Genomic DNA, 17,226 nt, shown 5'->3' on the forward strand with positions numbered 1-17,226 from the left:
CACTTTGTCCACCGCCACGGTTAGAGGCCAGGCAAGTGTGAAATATCCTCCAGTTCTAGAATTCCAGCCACTAGCAGACGTCAAACTCCAGCACGGCTCTATAACCTCAGCAAACGTGAGCCAACAAGCTAATAAACGAAAACAAAGTTCTGACGCTGATGTGACAACTGGAAATTTGAACACAGACTACATATTTGATGATATTAAGGGATTTGGGGTCCTTTGTAGGTGTGATATGGCATCACGGTATGTTAAAAAGAAAGAATCCCTCTATTTTAAAGATATTTCATGAAATGCTTCTAAGACAGTATAACTGGGATTTGTTTCAAAGGAGGAGGACAGCTGGAAGTAGGTGGGGTGTGACCGGCCTGGGCTGTCTGGGTCGCCGGGCCTGGGTCAGTATCTTGCTCTTGTGTGTGTTTAAAATTCTGCATAGGGAAGAGCAAACACAAATCTGCTGCCACGTGAAAAATATGAAACTGACAGCCAGGGAAGCCTGTCGGACAGGGGACCCCGTGGCTGCGTCTCGTCACCCAGGACGCCCAGGCCCTCGAGCCGAGGCCATGGGGACACCGCCCAGGCCCCTGGAGCGCGGCCACCGGCAGGTTATCCTCGTGACCCCCAGGCTCCCTGAAATCATCACTGAGGACGCAGATGTAGGGCTATGAACTGACCCTGGGAGGGCTTTCTAAGTAGAACCTCTGTTTACAGGCAAAAGCCTTGCCACTGGTGCTTTTAAAGACTCAATTCTGTGACTTGGATTTCTGTTACCATTGGAGCCTCAGACTGCCTCGGGAAGGACTCTCACATCAGTTACAACCATTTTCCTAGAATTTACGCACAGCCCGCCCCCAGCGGGCTGATCCTCGAGCGGAGGCCTCAGCTTCCAGAAGTCCCTCCTCACCCTGTCACTTACTCCCCCAGCACCCCCAGTGCCTGTCTGGCACTGGGGGTCCAAGACGGACAGAGCAGCCGCCACAAGAAGCATGATGTCTGTGTGAAGGCATGGTCTGCAGCTAAGTAAACAGATCCAGAGGGGGCTCCAAAGAGAAGCCCATCCCAGCCCACCTGAGGAGTGAGTGTTTTCCCGTAGAGGTTCAGAACCATGAACGTGAGAGCCCGGGAGTGGCTGGAGGGCGGGGTCCTGAGGTGACAGCAGCCGGGTGGATGGGTGAGGGCATCCAGCCGGGGAGCTTGCGTGATCTAGCTTGCGTGATCTTACAGCAGCACTGGGGCTGCATCAGGAAGGGAGGGACACGTGCAGGGAAAGCGGGTGGGGGGCTGCAAAGGGTGCGAGAGGGAAGGAAAGCACCACAGACCACCAGCACCTTCGGAGGAGCCAGGCGCCTCAGGGGCTGGGACGCAGATGAGCAAATGCTGATGCGGCCCCTGCTCGAAGCGGAAGAACCCCACAGGGTGTTATCATTCCACCCCCAGGTAAGGTTCTGAGGGGAGGGCGGCGCCCTGGAGGAGGGATCCTGACCAAGGAGAGCTGCCTGGAGGAGGTGGCATCTGAGCGTGCTGGGCCAGGAGCAAACCCAAGGCCTCCTGTCAGGACCCCTCACATTCCAGAGCGGAAAGGAAGCAGGCTGGGGAGAGAAACGGAGCTGCAGGGCCCAGGCCTGGGCAAGGCCGTCGCCGTTGGGGACAGAATGACACAGTCAGGTTTAGGTTACGGAGCGCTCTCCTGAGGGGGAAGTTTGGAGGGGATGCGGGGAGACCTGGGAGGGGTCCTGCAGGGGCAGGGCTGGCGTGGAAACGTCAGCATCAGCGTGGGCAGAGTCTCCCGGACAGGAGAGGAGCCGGTCAGCTGGGGGCGGGGAGGGAGGCACCACACCCCAGGTGACGGCAGAGGAAGCGGGCGGGGGTGGGCTGAGCACCGTCCCTGGGCTCCTGTAACCAGTACGAGGAGAGCGACGTGGAGAGAGCTGGGTCGGGGTGAGACGTTTACAGGTAAAGATCTGGTTCGAGCTGTGACACGGGATCGCGAGGTTCTTTACTTCGTGGGCGTGGGGACCCACCCGGCTAACACTGCTTACACCTTCATTAACAACACAGACACCCCAGGGTTCTGAATCTCACAGCCTACTTTTGTACTTTCCTCAGCTGAATTTCAAAACAACCCACCAAGCTGAACGGAGATATGTCTGACTGCCTCAGGGGAAAAATTACACCGTGTTTCGTCTGGATCTCTTTCCTTTTGTGAGTACCTCCTGTGTCTCGGTCATTGTGGGTCCTCAACACTTGTCCCATTTCACAGCTGGGGCGCCAAGTCCAGAAGGGCCGGCAGGAAACAGACAAGTCAGAACTGGGCCACCCCCTGGGGCTTGAAGACCACTGTTCACCGTTCTTCTCACTGACAGTTCCCAGAACTACCAACTACGCAGTCAAGAATTTTAGATTTGGGATATTTTTTGTTTCTTTTTCTTACCATATTTTAATACACAAAAAATGATTATTTTCACTCCTTAAGGCATCCCCCCCTCCCCCACCAATCTTAAGTGATAGTAAACCCATCACACCAAAGACCGTCTTTTAAGACAAACAAACGAAAGGATGGATGGTGTCATGGGAGGGCTGTCCAGGAAGGGTTCCGCACAGAGATGCGGCCACACCTGAACACGTCATCGAGACATGGCCCGAGAGTGGCGGCGAGTAACTACAGTCTGCACTGCCACCGTATACACAGAACCGCCCCCCGACATTCTGGAGGTCTCCCTTCTCCAGCAAGGGAGGGAGAAACCGCAGAGATGGGCAGGACCCGCTCCTGGCTGCCCACGAGCACAGAAGCAGCCACGTGAGCTCTGAGGGGCTGCTTGGGTGGGGCGGGGCGGGGTGGAGGGTGGAGGGAGACCAGGGCTGGACACCCCCCTCCCGCGGCTGAGCGGAGCCCCCCTTCCCGCCCCCCCGGCTGCCGGCGCTGGCGGCTCTCCCACCGTGGTGAGGGGTGGCGGAGGGCGGGCAGGCTTCCCTGAGGGCTCGAGCGGCAGGTGTCTGAGAGGAGAAGGACGGCACCCGGCCCGGCAGGGCAGCCTGGTGCAGGGGCCTGGGGCGGCACACGCTCCCGAGGCCTTGCCCAAAGGGGCCCCTTCTTCCGGACTCCACTGCCCAGGCCTTACCCTTGCCCGGAGGAGGGAGGGCGCAGCGCGCGGCCCGACGCCCCTCGGCGCCCTCCTGACAGCCTCCCCCGACCCACAGCCTTTGCTCTGCTTCTCCCCGGGGGCGGCCTCCCTGCGGCGAGCGCTGCAGCTGACGCCCCGATCTGGTGAGCGCGCCCCCCCCATGCGTTCCCGCGCCCCCGCCGCCACGACCCGGGTCATCTGCCGCTGTGGGATTCCCACCCCAAGGCGGCCTCCGCGGCCTCTGCACCGAGCCCCAGGGAGCAGCCACCAGTGGGACCCGGGCTTCGCCCCACCTTGGGGGTTCCAGGTGATCTGTGAGGGCACGGGGGCCGTGGCACATGCTCACGCCGTGGGTTTACTTCCCCAAACTCGGTCTGCGCGGCTCGGACGACCCTTGTACAGGAACGGGTCCCCGCAGGACACGAGGGCTCATCTCCTCAGGGGGACATCCCTGCCCAGCGCGCCTCATAGCTCCCAGGTTTTCAGCTGTAAAGGCGGTTTGGCCTCTGCTGACAGGTGAGCAGTACCCTCTGCTTCACATGCAGCCTCCATCCTGTGGTCACTTCCTGTCAACCTAACTTGAAATTACTTTTAAATCGTCCTTGGAGGACCTGGGATGGCTGCCCTGCCCTTCGTGCGTCTTGAATAATCCATCCAGTTTGTAAAGAGGATGAAAATGCAAGTGGCAAAGGATTAAACTACAGCCCCGTCTGTCAGGAAATGTACGAGCGAGGTCAGCCGCGTCATCCCTGCCAATGTCAGGGAGGAGATGGCATGCTCCTTCTCCTTTTAGGAAGAACCAAGCATACAAAAGTCCTTTTTCTAAAAAAAAGAGAAGAAAAGAATAGTGTCGGATTCTTGTCAGTAAATAGTTGATCCATTAAGGCTTAAACTGAGATCTGGTGAAATCTTGCCCCAGAGAATCCCAAGTTACCAGTTAATCTGACAACAGAGGCAGAAACCTCCGTCCATCCGTGGAGGGAGGGTGGGAGAAGCTTCTGGAGCATGTCTCCCCTGTGATACACAGGGAGTTCTGGACATAAGGCTGTCGGCTGCACCACAGATCTTCCATCCGACGGAAACAGCAAAAGAGAAAACGGGAAATCGGCCAAGATAAGATAATGATCCTTTTCTTTAACCCGTGCTTGTAGCAGGTAAGTGTGCAGGCCCCAAAGGTGAGGCCAAGGAAAAGCCCTCAGGAAAATGAACTCTGGATGCAGAGAAGAAACGCTCAGAAGTAGCTTCGTATTACAGGAAAGTCAGCAAGAACAGGAGGAGACACCCGACGAGATGGGTCTCCCTCCATCCAGGCGTCGTCCACTCACGCTGGGTTTCCTGTGATGCTGAGGACGGTAGGCCTGGATGGTCCTGCTCTAAAGTTCATCGTCCTCTGTTCTCCGTTGTTCACGCGGACCCGAAAAGTCTTCCCAATGATCAGAATCCTTTCCCAGCACTTTCATGGGGCCTCAGTCTCCTGTGTGCGCAGCTAAGCCCTGGGCCCCAGACAGGAGCAGCCCCGTACCCTGCGCCGGGGACCAGCCCTTGGGCATCAGGACATCCTGGCAGGAGGAAAGGTGCTCAGAGCAGCTGCACAGTGGTCCCTCCAGTGACCACGCACACACACACAACACAGAGATGCGCACACACACACACACACACACACAGAGGGACACGTACACACACATACACACATGCACACACACAACACACACATACATGTGCACCCGTGTATACATACATGCACACATACACAAATATACACAGCCATATGCACGCAACACAGATACACACAGACACATACAGGCTACACACATACACAGAAACATACAATACACATACATGTCACACACACACACACGACAGCAACGTTTGCTGAGAAAGGGAAAACCCACGGCACAGGTCAGACCGGGCAGCAGGCTGCTGGAAGGGTCTGAGTCAACAGCACCATCCAGGCCCCCGTGCGCGCTGTGTCACGTGTGGCTCTGACACACGCAGCGGGAGTTCCAGTTCTGAGCAAAGGGGCTCAAGGCAGACAGAGTGCGAGGAACACGGCCCGGAGGTGTGGAGGCCGGAACGGGCAGGCGCATCTTCATGGAAAGGCTGGAGGAACGAGGCGTCAGTGCTGTGGATGCCTCCAAACCCAGGCGAGAACGCCATCTTCAGTTTCACGGGGCCCTGACACAGGGTCTGTGTCTGTGGTACAGGCGGCGTTTGCCGTGTGCGGTGCAGCGACGGTGAACACGCAAGGAGGTGAGAGCGCAGAGGCCGCGGAGCCAGCAGGAGAGACGGAGCCCCTCCCCACGGGGAGTAACCACTGAAGCACTCGAGCCGGACCAGAGGCACAGGATGACGCAGAAGCAAAACCGCGGGTGGACGTGTGTGCACACCTGCACACGCACCAGCACACACCTGCACACACACGCACGCCCGTGCATGCAGCCAGACACACGTGTTTTCCCTTGGAATCCCCACTTCCATTCCTTGAAGAAAGCGCACCGTTACGAAGCGTCAAACGTCAGGTTTGTTAGTGAGATGACCTGAAGAACAATGCCGACCACTTGTCACTTGCTGGGCACGTGACATTGATTCTGTCCCTTGTCGCGCTCAGCACAAAATTAAGGGGAGGACAGAACACTCCATGGTGTGCGGCACGTTTTTCCCTCGGAAGAGTGACTCACCCTAGTATACGGACGACTTGAAGCTTCTGGAGTTCTAGCCAACGTGGGCTGCCCGGGGCGCCCCTTGCACCACCCATCCTGCCTGAGACACCCCGGCTCCAGCTCCAACAGGCACCCTGTGGTCTGAGCTGCAGGTGATGGCGCCAGGACCAAGGAGCCGGGCAGGGTTTTGTTTGGGGTTTATTTGGTGGAGAATCACCCTCAAGCTCGGGTTCCCGGTCCAGAACACGGGGTCAGGGGGATGGCTGGTTCCTGGCTGCCCTCCCACACCTGCAAGACCAGGGATGCCCACCCTCCACCTCCAGGTGAAGATGGGGAAAAATATGAAAGCGTTTCCCCAGCCTGCACAGGGCCAGGATCTCACCCACGGAAAGATGAAAAGCTCCCACTCACTCGTTTTCCGTCACAATGTAGCCGTACTCCTCCTGGGGAGGTTGGACTTCCAGCCGCAGGCCTTGGCCAGGGGGTCCCCGGGCCCTGGCGCCGGGGTGCTGGTCCTCCTGCGGGGCCGCCGGAGCCCGGAGCTGCGATGCCCCAAGCCCGCCCGGCCCCGGCTCTGGGTGCGGCGGCCTTTGCAGCAGCTCCTTGGAGTAGGTCTGACTCTTTATGTTCTCCACCCCAACGCGATCCTCCTCTGAAGACGGGGAGGCCTCAGGGTCCTCCGATTTCTTGATCTCCGTCTTGAAAGACCCGGCAAGATGGGGGGCTCCAGGCAGGAATGGAGACCCAGGACCCTGCAGGAGGTCCCCGAGTTTGACGCCCAAACGGCTGACCTGGCAGAAAGGAAACCAGCTTAAGAATGTGCCCCAAGTCACAGAGAGGCATCAGCACCAGACTCTCGGGGGAGCAGGCACTGGGGAGCGGGCACTGGTGTACGTGAGCCTGGGGCTGGGAGTGGGCCACACGGGGCAAGTTCAGGGTCCGGCCGAATGCATGTCGTCTGGAGACCCCAAGCTCTGCTGGCCTCTCCCTCTGCGTCCCAAATTAGGAAACGTGTCCCTAGACCCCATGGCTCCCTCCGCAACTCGGATAACTGAACCCTCCACTTTTTATTTCTGATGGACATTTCAAAGAATTGTTGGTGTTTTCTTCACCACGTGCTAACAGGCACTGAACCAGGAACCACTAACATAATCTGACAAGAGAAGTACTAACCAGAAATTCTTCTTTTCCACCCACAAAATAGAGTTTCATAGAACCACATAGTGATGTGGTTGATTGATTTTGGTTGATTGATTTTCTGCATCCTTAAGACTAATACAAATGAGCAAAGGTTCTTCAACAGGGAAAACCAACAAAGCGCTCTGTGGGTGGGCGTCGTCCACCGCGGGTAGACGTGTGCGCACACATGCACACGCATCAGCCTCTTCCAGACCCCCCTGGGCCAGCACACTGTCGAGGGGCCCCTTGGCAACGACAGAGGAGCAGTGGTCTCCCCATCCCCTCACAGTTACTAGGGAGCATGGGACGTGTGGCTGGCACAGCTGGGGAACTGAAGTCTTATGGACTTAATTTTAACGGGTTTAAGTTCAAGCAGCCACGTATGGCTGGTGGCGACCACCATGGACAGTGCCACGGGTGTAAATGATCCAGAGCCTGTGAATGTCCGTTAAATGCACCTCAGAAACCAGGACGCGCGGGATGACCTCAACGACACAAAGTGGGTGTGAAGTCTTATCATGCGGTGTTATCCTCCCGTTTCCCTGGGTGGGTGGGGAGATGGTTCTGAGGAATATTAATTTGAGATTATGAGGGTTTTTCTATCTTTTTCTGGAAAAAAATTTTTTTGTATTTCACGTACGTTCCCAAACTATGGACAAGAAAACTAACGTGACTCTGGGTTTCACAGGACCCGAACACGCCCCATCTTACCTCCTGGTAAAATCCTGCACCACTGTCTCGCACTCTGTTATCTGTGAAAGACACAAGCTCATCAAAATCCCGGCCCAACATATATACACTACCAAAGGTAAGGCAGATAGCTAGTGGGAGGCAGCCGCATAGCACAGGGAGATCAGCTCGGTGCTTTGTGACCGCCTGGAGGGGTGGGATTGGGAGGGTGGGAGGGAGGGATACGCAAGAGGGAGGAGATATGGGGATGTATGTATATGTATAACTGATTCACTTTGTTATAAAGCAGAAACTAACACACCATGGTAAAGCAATTATACTCCAATAAAGATGAGAAAAAAAAAATCCCGGTCCAGCATGTCAGCACAAAGGTCACAGGACATACAGGGTGACCACTGAGTAGGTCAGGCACAGTGAAACTGGCCTCATTCCCACGACAACGAAAACCTCCGCTTACAGTACAGAGGTGGCGCTCCATAAAGTCCACGACAGAGGAGGGGTGACACACTAACTCAGACACGAAGTCAGTCAGTCAGTCATGATGTCAGTTCCAGGGAACCACGTATTATCCTCAGGTAGCTCAGAGCAAGGAAGAGCCGCTGAGCCAGGCGCAGTGCGCAGTTACAAAAAAGGAAAGTGAAGTGTCGAACCCACACATCTCATGCTGAGATGCCTCCAAACTGGTTATTTTCCTGTGGTGGCCACTCCTCTAAAGACACACGCAGGAGTCAGTGTGTGGCTCCTGTGCTCCTGCAGACTCCCCCAGCCCCGGGACAGGGACCATCGCTCCCCGGACCATCTCGTCCGAGTAGCAACCCAGCATCTTTTCCTGCATCAGTCAAGCCATGCTTCCAGCTTCCAGGCAAGCCTCGTCCCAACCCACAGAGGAGGGAGAGACATGCACCTTTCACCTGGCATGTTCCTGGGCGCCTACTGCGTGCAGCGCACTGCATTAGATGGTTTAATGTAGCTTCCGCAACTTTGAGAAGCGGTCAGGCAGGGGAGGCGGGGCCTGCCCTGCTCGGCCCTCGCACAAGGTTCCCTGGTGGCTGTTAGTGGGTGTATGTATGTGTGAGCGTGTGTGTGTGTGCATGTGCCAGGGTGTGAGCGTGTCTCTGTGTGTGAGTGTGCATGCGCCGGGATGTGAGCGTGTCTGTGTGTGTGTGTGTGTCAGTGTGCGCCAGTGGGCGTGTGCCAGGGTGTGGGGATCTCTGCTTTCTCCCTGGAGCAGCCTCAGAGGCTGGTGTGAGCCTCAAACAGACGTTTGAACGAACCTCTTTCACTTTATTATTCAAATATTTGCCTCCATACCGTGCTCACTCACACAGTCCGGACAAAACCTCTTTCTCTCACTCCTGTTTTTGCTCACCCGGAACCTCACACGGAGGCATCACAGCCCCCTCCTCCAGAGAGCAATTCGCCCTTCAGCGTAAGTGCTCTGGAAGGCTCAGCCTGCGGAGGAGGCTTTCAGAGGCAAAAGTTCAGACAGACACAAATCGTTAACATGAATCCCACCTCGCAGCAGAAAGAACGCAGCCCAGCACACCACGTGCACATGTGGCGAGCAGCCGGGAGGCACTCACCTGGCACGCCGTCTCTGTGGCGCGCGGCCCCCGAGCGGCCCGCCTGGCCTCTCGGCCCTCCGCCGCCTCTCCCGGCGCCGTCCTGCTCCCCTTCCGCGCGCCCGCCTGGCATTGCGCTCGCTATCGCACGGGCTGCCTCGGCCACATCAAGGGCGCTCAGACCCTCCACGCTGCCCGGGCGCTCCCGCAGGTCCTTCAGCAGAGCTTGAACACGTGCCCCTAGACGGCACACACGAAACAGACAAACCGAGACAAGGGACAGCGTTAGAACGAGGACACAAGGATGCAGATGGGTGGCAACGGTGAGCGCAGCAGAGGGACGGGAGCAAAAAGGGCCACATGGAATTCTGCAAGTGAAGAGTTCAGTATTTGAAATTTAGAAGCTCACTGGGTGGGCTTAACCGCAGATTGGATGATGGAGAACAAAGAGCTGGTGAATTTGAGGACAAACAATGGAAACGATTCTCATCCGTGGAACAGGGAGAAAGGACTGGCCACACCTCGGCAACGTGGCACAGCTTCAGGCGTCACGAGTGTGACTGGGTCTGAGAGGGAAAGGAGAGAGAGAAGGGGACAAAGAAAAGAAAACAACCTCCACAAATGCCCCGAAATCGGTGAAGAGCATTAACTCAGAGATTCGAGGCACTCAGAGAGCCACACGACGGCCGCTCCCAGCCGAGTTCACAAGGCCGCACAGAAAACTGAGGTAGAGGAGACGTTAAATCGGCCAGAGGCGGGGCCAGGACGGCGGTGCCCCAGGACACACCCAGCGCCCTGTAAGCATGACATACGTGACATGATACACAAGTACACACTGGATCATTTACACATGAGGGATGCATTTGAACCACTAAAAGAAAAGGTGTCTAATTCAGAAGTCTAGATTACACAGTGAAAATATCCTTCAAACGTGAGAGTGGAAGAAAGACATTTTCATATTATTGAAAAGAAAAGAGTTACGATGGTCCCTCACCCTGGACCTGCAGTGCAGGAGATGCTAGGAAAAGCTCTGCCGGCTGGAGAGCAGTGGGGTGGCCCCGAGTCCCCCACAAGGTTTGCCGCAGGGTGGTGACAGCCCCGGCCTTGATTCCGTGTCAGCCAGGAGCTCCTGAGGCTCTGACCTCTGGGCCTCGCCGCTCCCGGAGAGACTCATGTTCCCGGGGCCGCCCACATGTACAGACAGCAGACACTGCTTCCAAATGCCAACCAACCCACCCAGAGCCCCGCCCCACCCCCAGGGGACTGGCCCCCTGCCCTGTGCACCCCAGGCCCGGGTCCCAACAACTAGGGGCTGCCCCTCTGCCCCAGAGCCGCTGACGTTATTCACACCAGCCGGTGCTGCCTCGCCTGCTCCTTCCTGCAAACCCACAGAAAGGCCCTGCCTACAGCTCCCCTCCCTCTGCCCCGTCACCAGCCTGGTGCTTCCCCGGGTGGCCCCCGCCTCTGGGAAACCACCTTTTTCATGATAACCCTCTCCTGATCTGTTGGTCTCACCACACCTGAACGGTAATAAAACCTGCACTTCGAAACAGCTTCCCGTGGAAGGAAATGCAGAGGGATGACTTCCCTGTGGCTGCTGCCTCCGTGGTCCTTGACCCCGACCTGAGCCCCTGGGGAGGGCACTGCCCCCCTGCATCCCCACCTCCCCCTGCATCCCTCCCCCCACAGTCCCGTAGACACGTTTAGGGACCAAACGCTTGCCTTATAAATAACTTCCAGCAGTGAACCTGGAAAAATATTTCTCACTTCCTCATAAACAGAAACATTGTAAAAACACAGAGAAGCGTGCCTGACACAGAACAGGGCGGGAGGCTGAAGGTTTGAGGGATCCCAACCACACACGGCGTCAGAATTCCTGCTTTTCTGGGCTGACAAAGGGCACATGTTGCTTCGTAGAAAAGAGAAAAACTAAGGTAGAGTAAACAGTAAGGAAAACAACACCTAGCTGTTTATTAAGCCTCTAGCATTATAAACACATCAACTTTCAGGGGTCTGTACTGTCGCAGCCATGGCCTAAAAGGTGAGGAAACGCAATGCCCTGAAACTAGACGCCGAGGCTTGGCCCCTGCAGGCGTGGTCCCTGCCAGGGGCCACAGCATGGCAGAACCCACCATGGCGTCCCAGGACACCGACCAAGGCAATGGAAATGGATCAGTACATTTACGAGACATTTTTTAACAAGTGTTGAATCCAAAATGTGTTTCTGCGGAACGCAAACTTAACCAGGAAATTCAGCTGGGGAGAACGTTCCATTCCCCAGGGCCTTGGTTCACTGAGGATCTGCTCCTGTTCTCCGCTGGACCATCCTCAACGCAGAGCTGTGTCCCTCCTAACAAGGGTCCAAGAGGTGGGCTCCCTGCCCCGACTGTGCCCTGCGAGGATGTTTCACCACCTCGCAGTTAAGCCCCTGAATCGCACTGTTGGCCGGTTTCAAGGGGTCCAGAACATGTCCTTCTAAGAGTCCACTTTCTCTCCGATTCCAGATTTAGGAACAGGACCAGTGGGATTACTGTGCTAGAACCGTCATGCGAATGGGGGCACACGGGTGTCAGGGTGACAGTTCAGACCCTGGGTAGCAAGTCGCCGCGGACTGAACTCTGGCTGAGGCAGGCAGACTCTCCTGGGCACGGCCTGGCCTGTGGGCGGCCGGGTCCACATCTGCTGACGCCCTGGTGCTGTCCTCTGTGCAGGGGGCCAGGGTCTGTCACCGCCCTGTGACCTTTTTGCCCACACACGTCCCTCCCCCCAGCTGCTCTCAGGCTGCCTGGGTGGGAGACACACATTCCAGGTCATGAGGGAGGTGGATAATCAGTGAGGGATTCAGGCCTCCCAGAGGGTCTCAAACCTAAACGGCAGAGCTCATCAAGAGCAGGAACTCTCCTCCCACCCTTCGTTCTTTCCTTCCTTCCACAAATGTTCGCTGCACATTTTCTGTGCTCAGCTACCTGTCAAGGTGCAGGAATAATGCAGTTAGCAAAGCACTTGCTTCCATGGAACGTTCATCTATAGTAGAAGAAACAGAAAATAAACAATTAAAAACAAACACATACAATGTCTGGTGGTGATGGGGCTGTGGGAACAATAATGCAGAGCGTGGAGGATGGGGCAGTGGGGAGGGACGATGCTGTGTTAGACAGGATTGTCGGAGAAAAGCTCAGAGACCCAAAGAAGGGAAGTCCTGAGCCCAGGGACTATCTTAAGGAAACGCTCTGCGGGCAGAGGACACAGCAAGTGCAAAGGCCCTGGGGCAGGAGCACTGGAAGGACAGGAAGGCGGCCAGAGTGGGTGACCTGGAGCAACAAGCGGGGTGTGAAAGTCGGGGGCACTTTACAGGGTCTCAGATCATGAAAAGGACCTGGATTTTTGCTGAGTGGGATGAGAAGCCCTTGCTGGGTTTTGAGCAGTGAGTCGTCATCTGGTTTACAATTTTAAGAGGCCTGCAGGCTTGAGACAAGGTCAGAGCCGGGAGGCCGGAGGAGGCTCCTGCAGGAACCCAGCTGGGGACGGCAGTGCAGCAGGCAGAGCTGGCGGGAGCCTATGTGTTTCTATGGCAGGTCCAGATGGACCGGATGTGAGGTTCAGGGGACGGAACAGAGCCCAGGTGGGTGACAACAGACAGCAAAGCTGGAGGAGCTGTGTGAGGTCAGCTCCCAACGCTGGGGGAGCCTGGGCAGGGGTGGAGGCTCTCGGCAGCCCCTCAAAGCATCCCACCGGGCGATGTTTTGTTTTAGGCAACCCAGGGCAGGAAGGATGTTGGTCAAACACAGGGCAAGTCAGACCAGAAATCCTAAAAGACCCACCACAAACAGAGGGTCACGATCTGGACAAAGTGTGCTCTGCAGCCAGCCACACCCAGGCTCCAGTCTCGGGGTCTGTCTGTGTAGATGGGTCAGTAACTCCCACTTGAAGGGGTTATTGAGAAAACGAAATCAAATGTTTAGACTGTCTACCACATCTAACAACCAAATAGCTGAGGGGAAGTTGTGCCCCTCCTCCAATAATCTGTGCTGACATTTAATAACTCAGAGAAACCCTCCCTACAGTTACCTCATGTCCTTTCCCTTAACTTCCCTCAGCTCTATTCTCCTTATTTGGAGGGAAGAGCAGAAATAGACCTGCAGCGTGAAAACACTCACGTTCTTTAAGATAAAGACCAGAGAACGGGAGAGACTTTCCGTGGGCCTAACTATAACAAGAAACATCCATCTTCAAAATGGTACAATAAAATATAATTCCTAAAATTGTCTCCTCTCATCCAAAAAAGAAACTTTTCAGATTATCATTAGTGAAAAATAACTAAAAAACCCATAGGTATACAATGGTAGATGCTAAGCAGCTGACCACTTAGGAGGAGAGCAATTAACTCGTGTCAGCGATCACCTCCTGCGTAAGTGCGGTTGACCACAGTGAGTCAGCTCGGAGGCACCCACTGTCAGTCCTCTGAAGATGAGGAGAGATGAGGAAATCCTCTTTAAAGAGTGTAGCCAGCCCTGGTGGACTGGAGGGACCGTGGCGCAGAGCACAATCAAATACCACATGCATCAAAGTGAGACGCTCTGTTCCGGCTGCCGCACCATGTAATTCTGGGATCCGGCCGGCTTATAATGACATTTTAAGTAGCTTTCAATGTGCCAAGTGGGCTCTAGCAGAGCAATTACATGAAATGTCAGGACATCAAATATGTAAGGCCTGGAGTAGGAGATCAGCTCCCATGAACAACTGCTGCAGGCCTGACCTACAGAAATTATATGTCTTAATAGGGTCCCCCAGACAAATGCTACAAGCTTTAGAGAATAAGCAATGGTGTGCAGTTAACCTCACACAAATCTGCTTCCACAAAGAGGATGTGAATCATACACAACAGTTTTCGCTCCTAAGTGCCTTTATCACCACGTGTACATGAAAGTACACAGTTTAGGCACATACAAACACACACATCACCACCATAATCACCACCATCACCATTATCACCGTTACCACTCTCATGACCCTCATCCTCGCTGTTATCACACTCGGGAGCAGCCTAGACACGTGCTGGGTGGCAAATGCAGACCCCACAGGAGGAAACTTCCCAGGAAGGGCTACCGGGGCAGCCCCTGAAATCCGTCTACATTAGCTAAATGGGCTGAATCAGCAAGGCATTTGGATCCCATTCATGGAAACACCCTCTGAATGTGAGAACTGCTGAGCTCCCTCCCCGCAGCAAAGGTTGGATGGTAGATGCCCAGGTGTGCACGCTTCATGCTGCAGTCCTGCAGACAGGAACTCAATCTGTGATCAGAGCCAAACCAATGTGTATTTGCCACAATTTTTAAAACTTTAAATACAAAAGTGGCCTCGCACTTTTTATTACCTAAGGGTGACTGGAGTTCATGGGACTTGCCTGAATTTTAACCCAGCGATGGAGGAAGAACGAGCCCTGGCGAATGCACTGCAGGGACGTGCAGAGGAGAAGCAGCAGCTGCGCATGGCCACACCCGGGTCAGCCGTGCGGTGCCAGGCCTCACAAACGCACACGGAGCACCAAAAGGCACACCAGCGCTCACAGCACCTGCCTGGTGGTGATGAGATCCAGGGTGACTTGTTTTCTTCTTTCTACACATCTATTATTCTGGTATTGCATGGTAACCATTTACTACTTCTACAACTGATAAAAAGCACAACAAATAATCCTTTACACATTCCGGTTTCCATAGAGAACTGATCACAGAATACAGAACAACACTCTAACGAGGGGCGTTGCCAGCTGGGCCACAACCCGAGACACCGTGTCCTAAACAGGAGAAGCTGGACCAGCCATGTCTGAATCCCACACTTCACACTTTGCCGTTTGCCCTTGCCATTATCCTACTGGACACTGGCCTTTTAATTTTATGTGAATTAAAGCTTTTTCAAAGGTGACACGGTGTAAATAATGAATAAATGAAGGAAGAGGGTCTCCTTTCTAAGTTTTTACCAAATGAACATTTGCCATGCACATGAAGCCAGTGGCCTGATTTACTGATTCGGGAGCAGGGATGGGTGGGTTTTCATGAGCCCTGAGGGCTACAAATTGGTCTCGACCGTCCTGCAGAAGGGCAGCCACTATCTGAGTCACCCACGTCTCTGTCTTCCGCACTACACCCGTTGGGTGCCCGGCACAGCCAGCTCTCCAGGGCTGCGCCCCCGGGGAGGTCACACACCCTGGCCCTCTGGGCCTCCCTTCTGACTTTCTCGCTGGTGCTTTCAAGGTGAAACTGGGTTTTGAGGACAGGGCTGCTGTGTCTTGTGCCTTCCTAGGGATCCTGTGCTCATGGCTCACTGAATCTACCTGAACGCTCCCCGAGGTTCTGAAGGATATTAGACCGAACGGCAGGGGCAGTTTTCCAGGGGTGAGTGGTGTGGAATGGCCTGCCTGTGACTGGTCTGGACAGGTAACCCCGGGAAGCTCTGGGGCTTTAGAAGAAGGTTGGTCTTTTCTTGCCTTGTCCTTTTGCACTATGTAAGAAGAGAACCCTTCCTCCTTCCAGCCCTGGCTGACACCCCTGCCCCCAGGTGACCCTTCTCTACTCCTCTGCTCACCCTAAAGTCTCAGCACACAACTTTGCACACAATAGTCAGAGAAAGCTAGACTTTGGAGCTGAATGGCATTTAAAACATTAGAGTCCAGGACCAATGAGCCCAAGAAATAAAGCAAATTGTGTTTAAATCTGCATTTTAGACGGTTCTTAAAAGCTTCCATCCACTTTGCCTTAAGTGACCTGACTTTGGGACAAGTGCTATCACCTGCTATCTCGAGCTGCAGTTTCCTCATCAGGAAAGCGAGGCTGACAATAACACCACCTTTCATGGTTGCCGTGAAGAGCGAATGATACCATTCATCCACTCAGCAAACACCCTGCAAGGCACATGCTGAGTCCTGGGTGCAAATGTGAGAAAAGAAGCACAGTTTGCTGGCTTCCATAAGCTGACGGTCTACAAGTGGAGACAAACATTTATCCAATACATGCAAATGCGTGAGTCAGACTGTGAGACACGCTCCAGAGAAAAGTACAGCCCTGCGAGGGCTTCCCTCGAGGTGGGGTAGGGTGAGGTGAGCTCCTCTTGTTGGGGCATCGAGCACTTTCCAAACAGTCAAGGTGAAATGTGCCAGAAAGGTTACATGGCCGGGGCTGCTGGATGCTAATGAGACACAGGGAGGCAGCGTCCCCCTCACAGAAGGTTGCTGTCCCCCTGAAGGCTTCTTGCTGAACGCTGGACACGCTGGTCACATCTCCGAGCTCCTAGCTCACAGGCCGTGTGGAACAGAGGAACAAGTACACGTCCTCCTTGGGGTGCAACCAGGAAAGTACAGGACAGCATCAACAGGCAGGAAGGCAGAGAGGTGGTCTCGCCAAGAGAAAACCCACAGCCACGGCGATCCACAAACCGCCAAGGATCACAAAGGGATGAATCTCTCCTCTGAGGAGCAAGGGATTCGAGCTCCACAGGAGGCTCTCCAACCCCTAGATCCTGCATAGGAGAGATGAGCCCCCAAAACACCTGGCTTTGAAAATCAACAGGAGATACATCTAAGAAAACTACAGAACTACAGAGAATGGGAAATTCGCTCTTAAAGGGCCCTTGTGCAGACTCACTTGACTCAAAACCAACGCAGACGTGCCTGATTGCAAGGCACCTGGATCACAGAGGGAGGAGACCCACTTACTAACCTTGAAGTACCTGCTGGAGAAACAGGGACCACTTGGGATGCTCCCCAAGGACTGAGACACTGCAGGCGCCACTGTGGAAATCACCACCTAACCTGTTAGCCCCCTACCGAGAGCTCTGCCACCCCTGCACCTCAGCAGGGCTCATGACCAGTCAGGCGATAACCCCACCCGCCAGCGCCCCTCCGCAACACTGACCTCACCACAACAGGAGGGCAGGTGCCCCACACGGGCACACCCCTTGAGCCCCGGGCTCTGGTGGCCAGTGGGATTGCACCTCTGAGCCCCACAGGATGTCTCCTAC

The 17,226-nt window shown here is 55.0% G+C and overlaps 1 protein-coding gene across 1 annotated transcript in view; it reads right to left on the reverse strand.

The window, feature by feature from the left end:
- PTPRN2 (protein tyrosine phosphatase receptor type N2) overlaps window positions 1-17,226 on the reverse strand; it is a 529,168-nt gene that overhangs the window by 426,324 nt on the left and 85,618 nt on the right. Inside the window, exons 6-8 of the mRNA XM_029234487.1 lie at window positions 9,235-9,453; window positions 7,673-7,713; window positions 6,194-6,573 (exon numbers count right to left, since the gene is read on the reverse strand). Coding sequence (XP_029090320.1) covers window positions 6,194-6,573; window positions 7,673-7,713; window positions 9,235-9,453 — 640 coding nt within the window. The remainder of the gene's footprint in view (window positions 1-6,193; window positions 6,574-7,672; window positions 7,714-9,234; window positions 9,454-17,226) is intronic.

Source organism: Monodon monoceros, unplaced genomic scaffold (genome assembly GCF_005190385.1).
Source record: "Monodon monoceros isolate NGI ecotype Baffin Bay Population unplaced genomic scaffold, NGI_Narwhal_1 Super_Scaffold_2, whole genome shotgun sequence".
NCBI lineage: Eukaryota > Metazoa > Chordata > Mammalia > Artiodactyla > Monodontidae > Monodon > Monodon monoceros.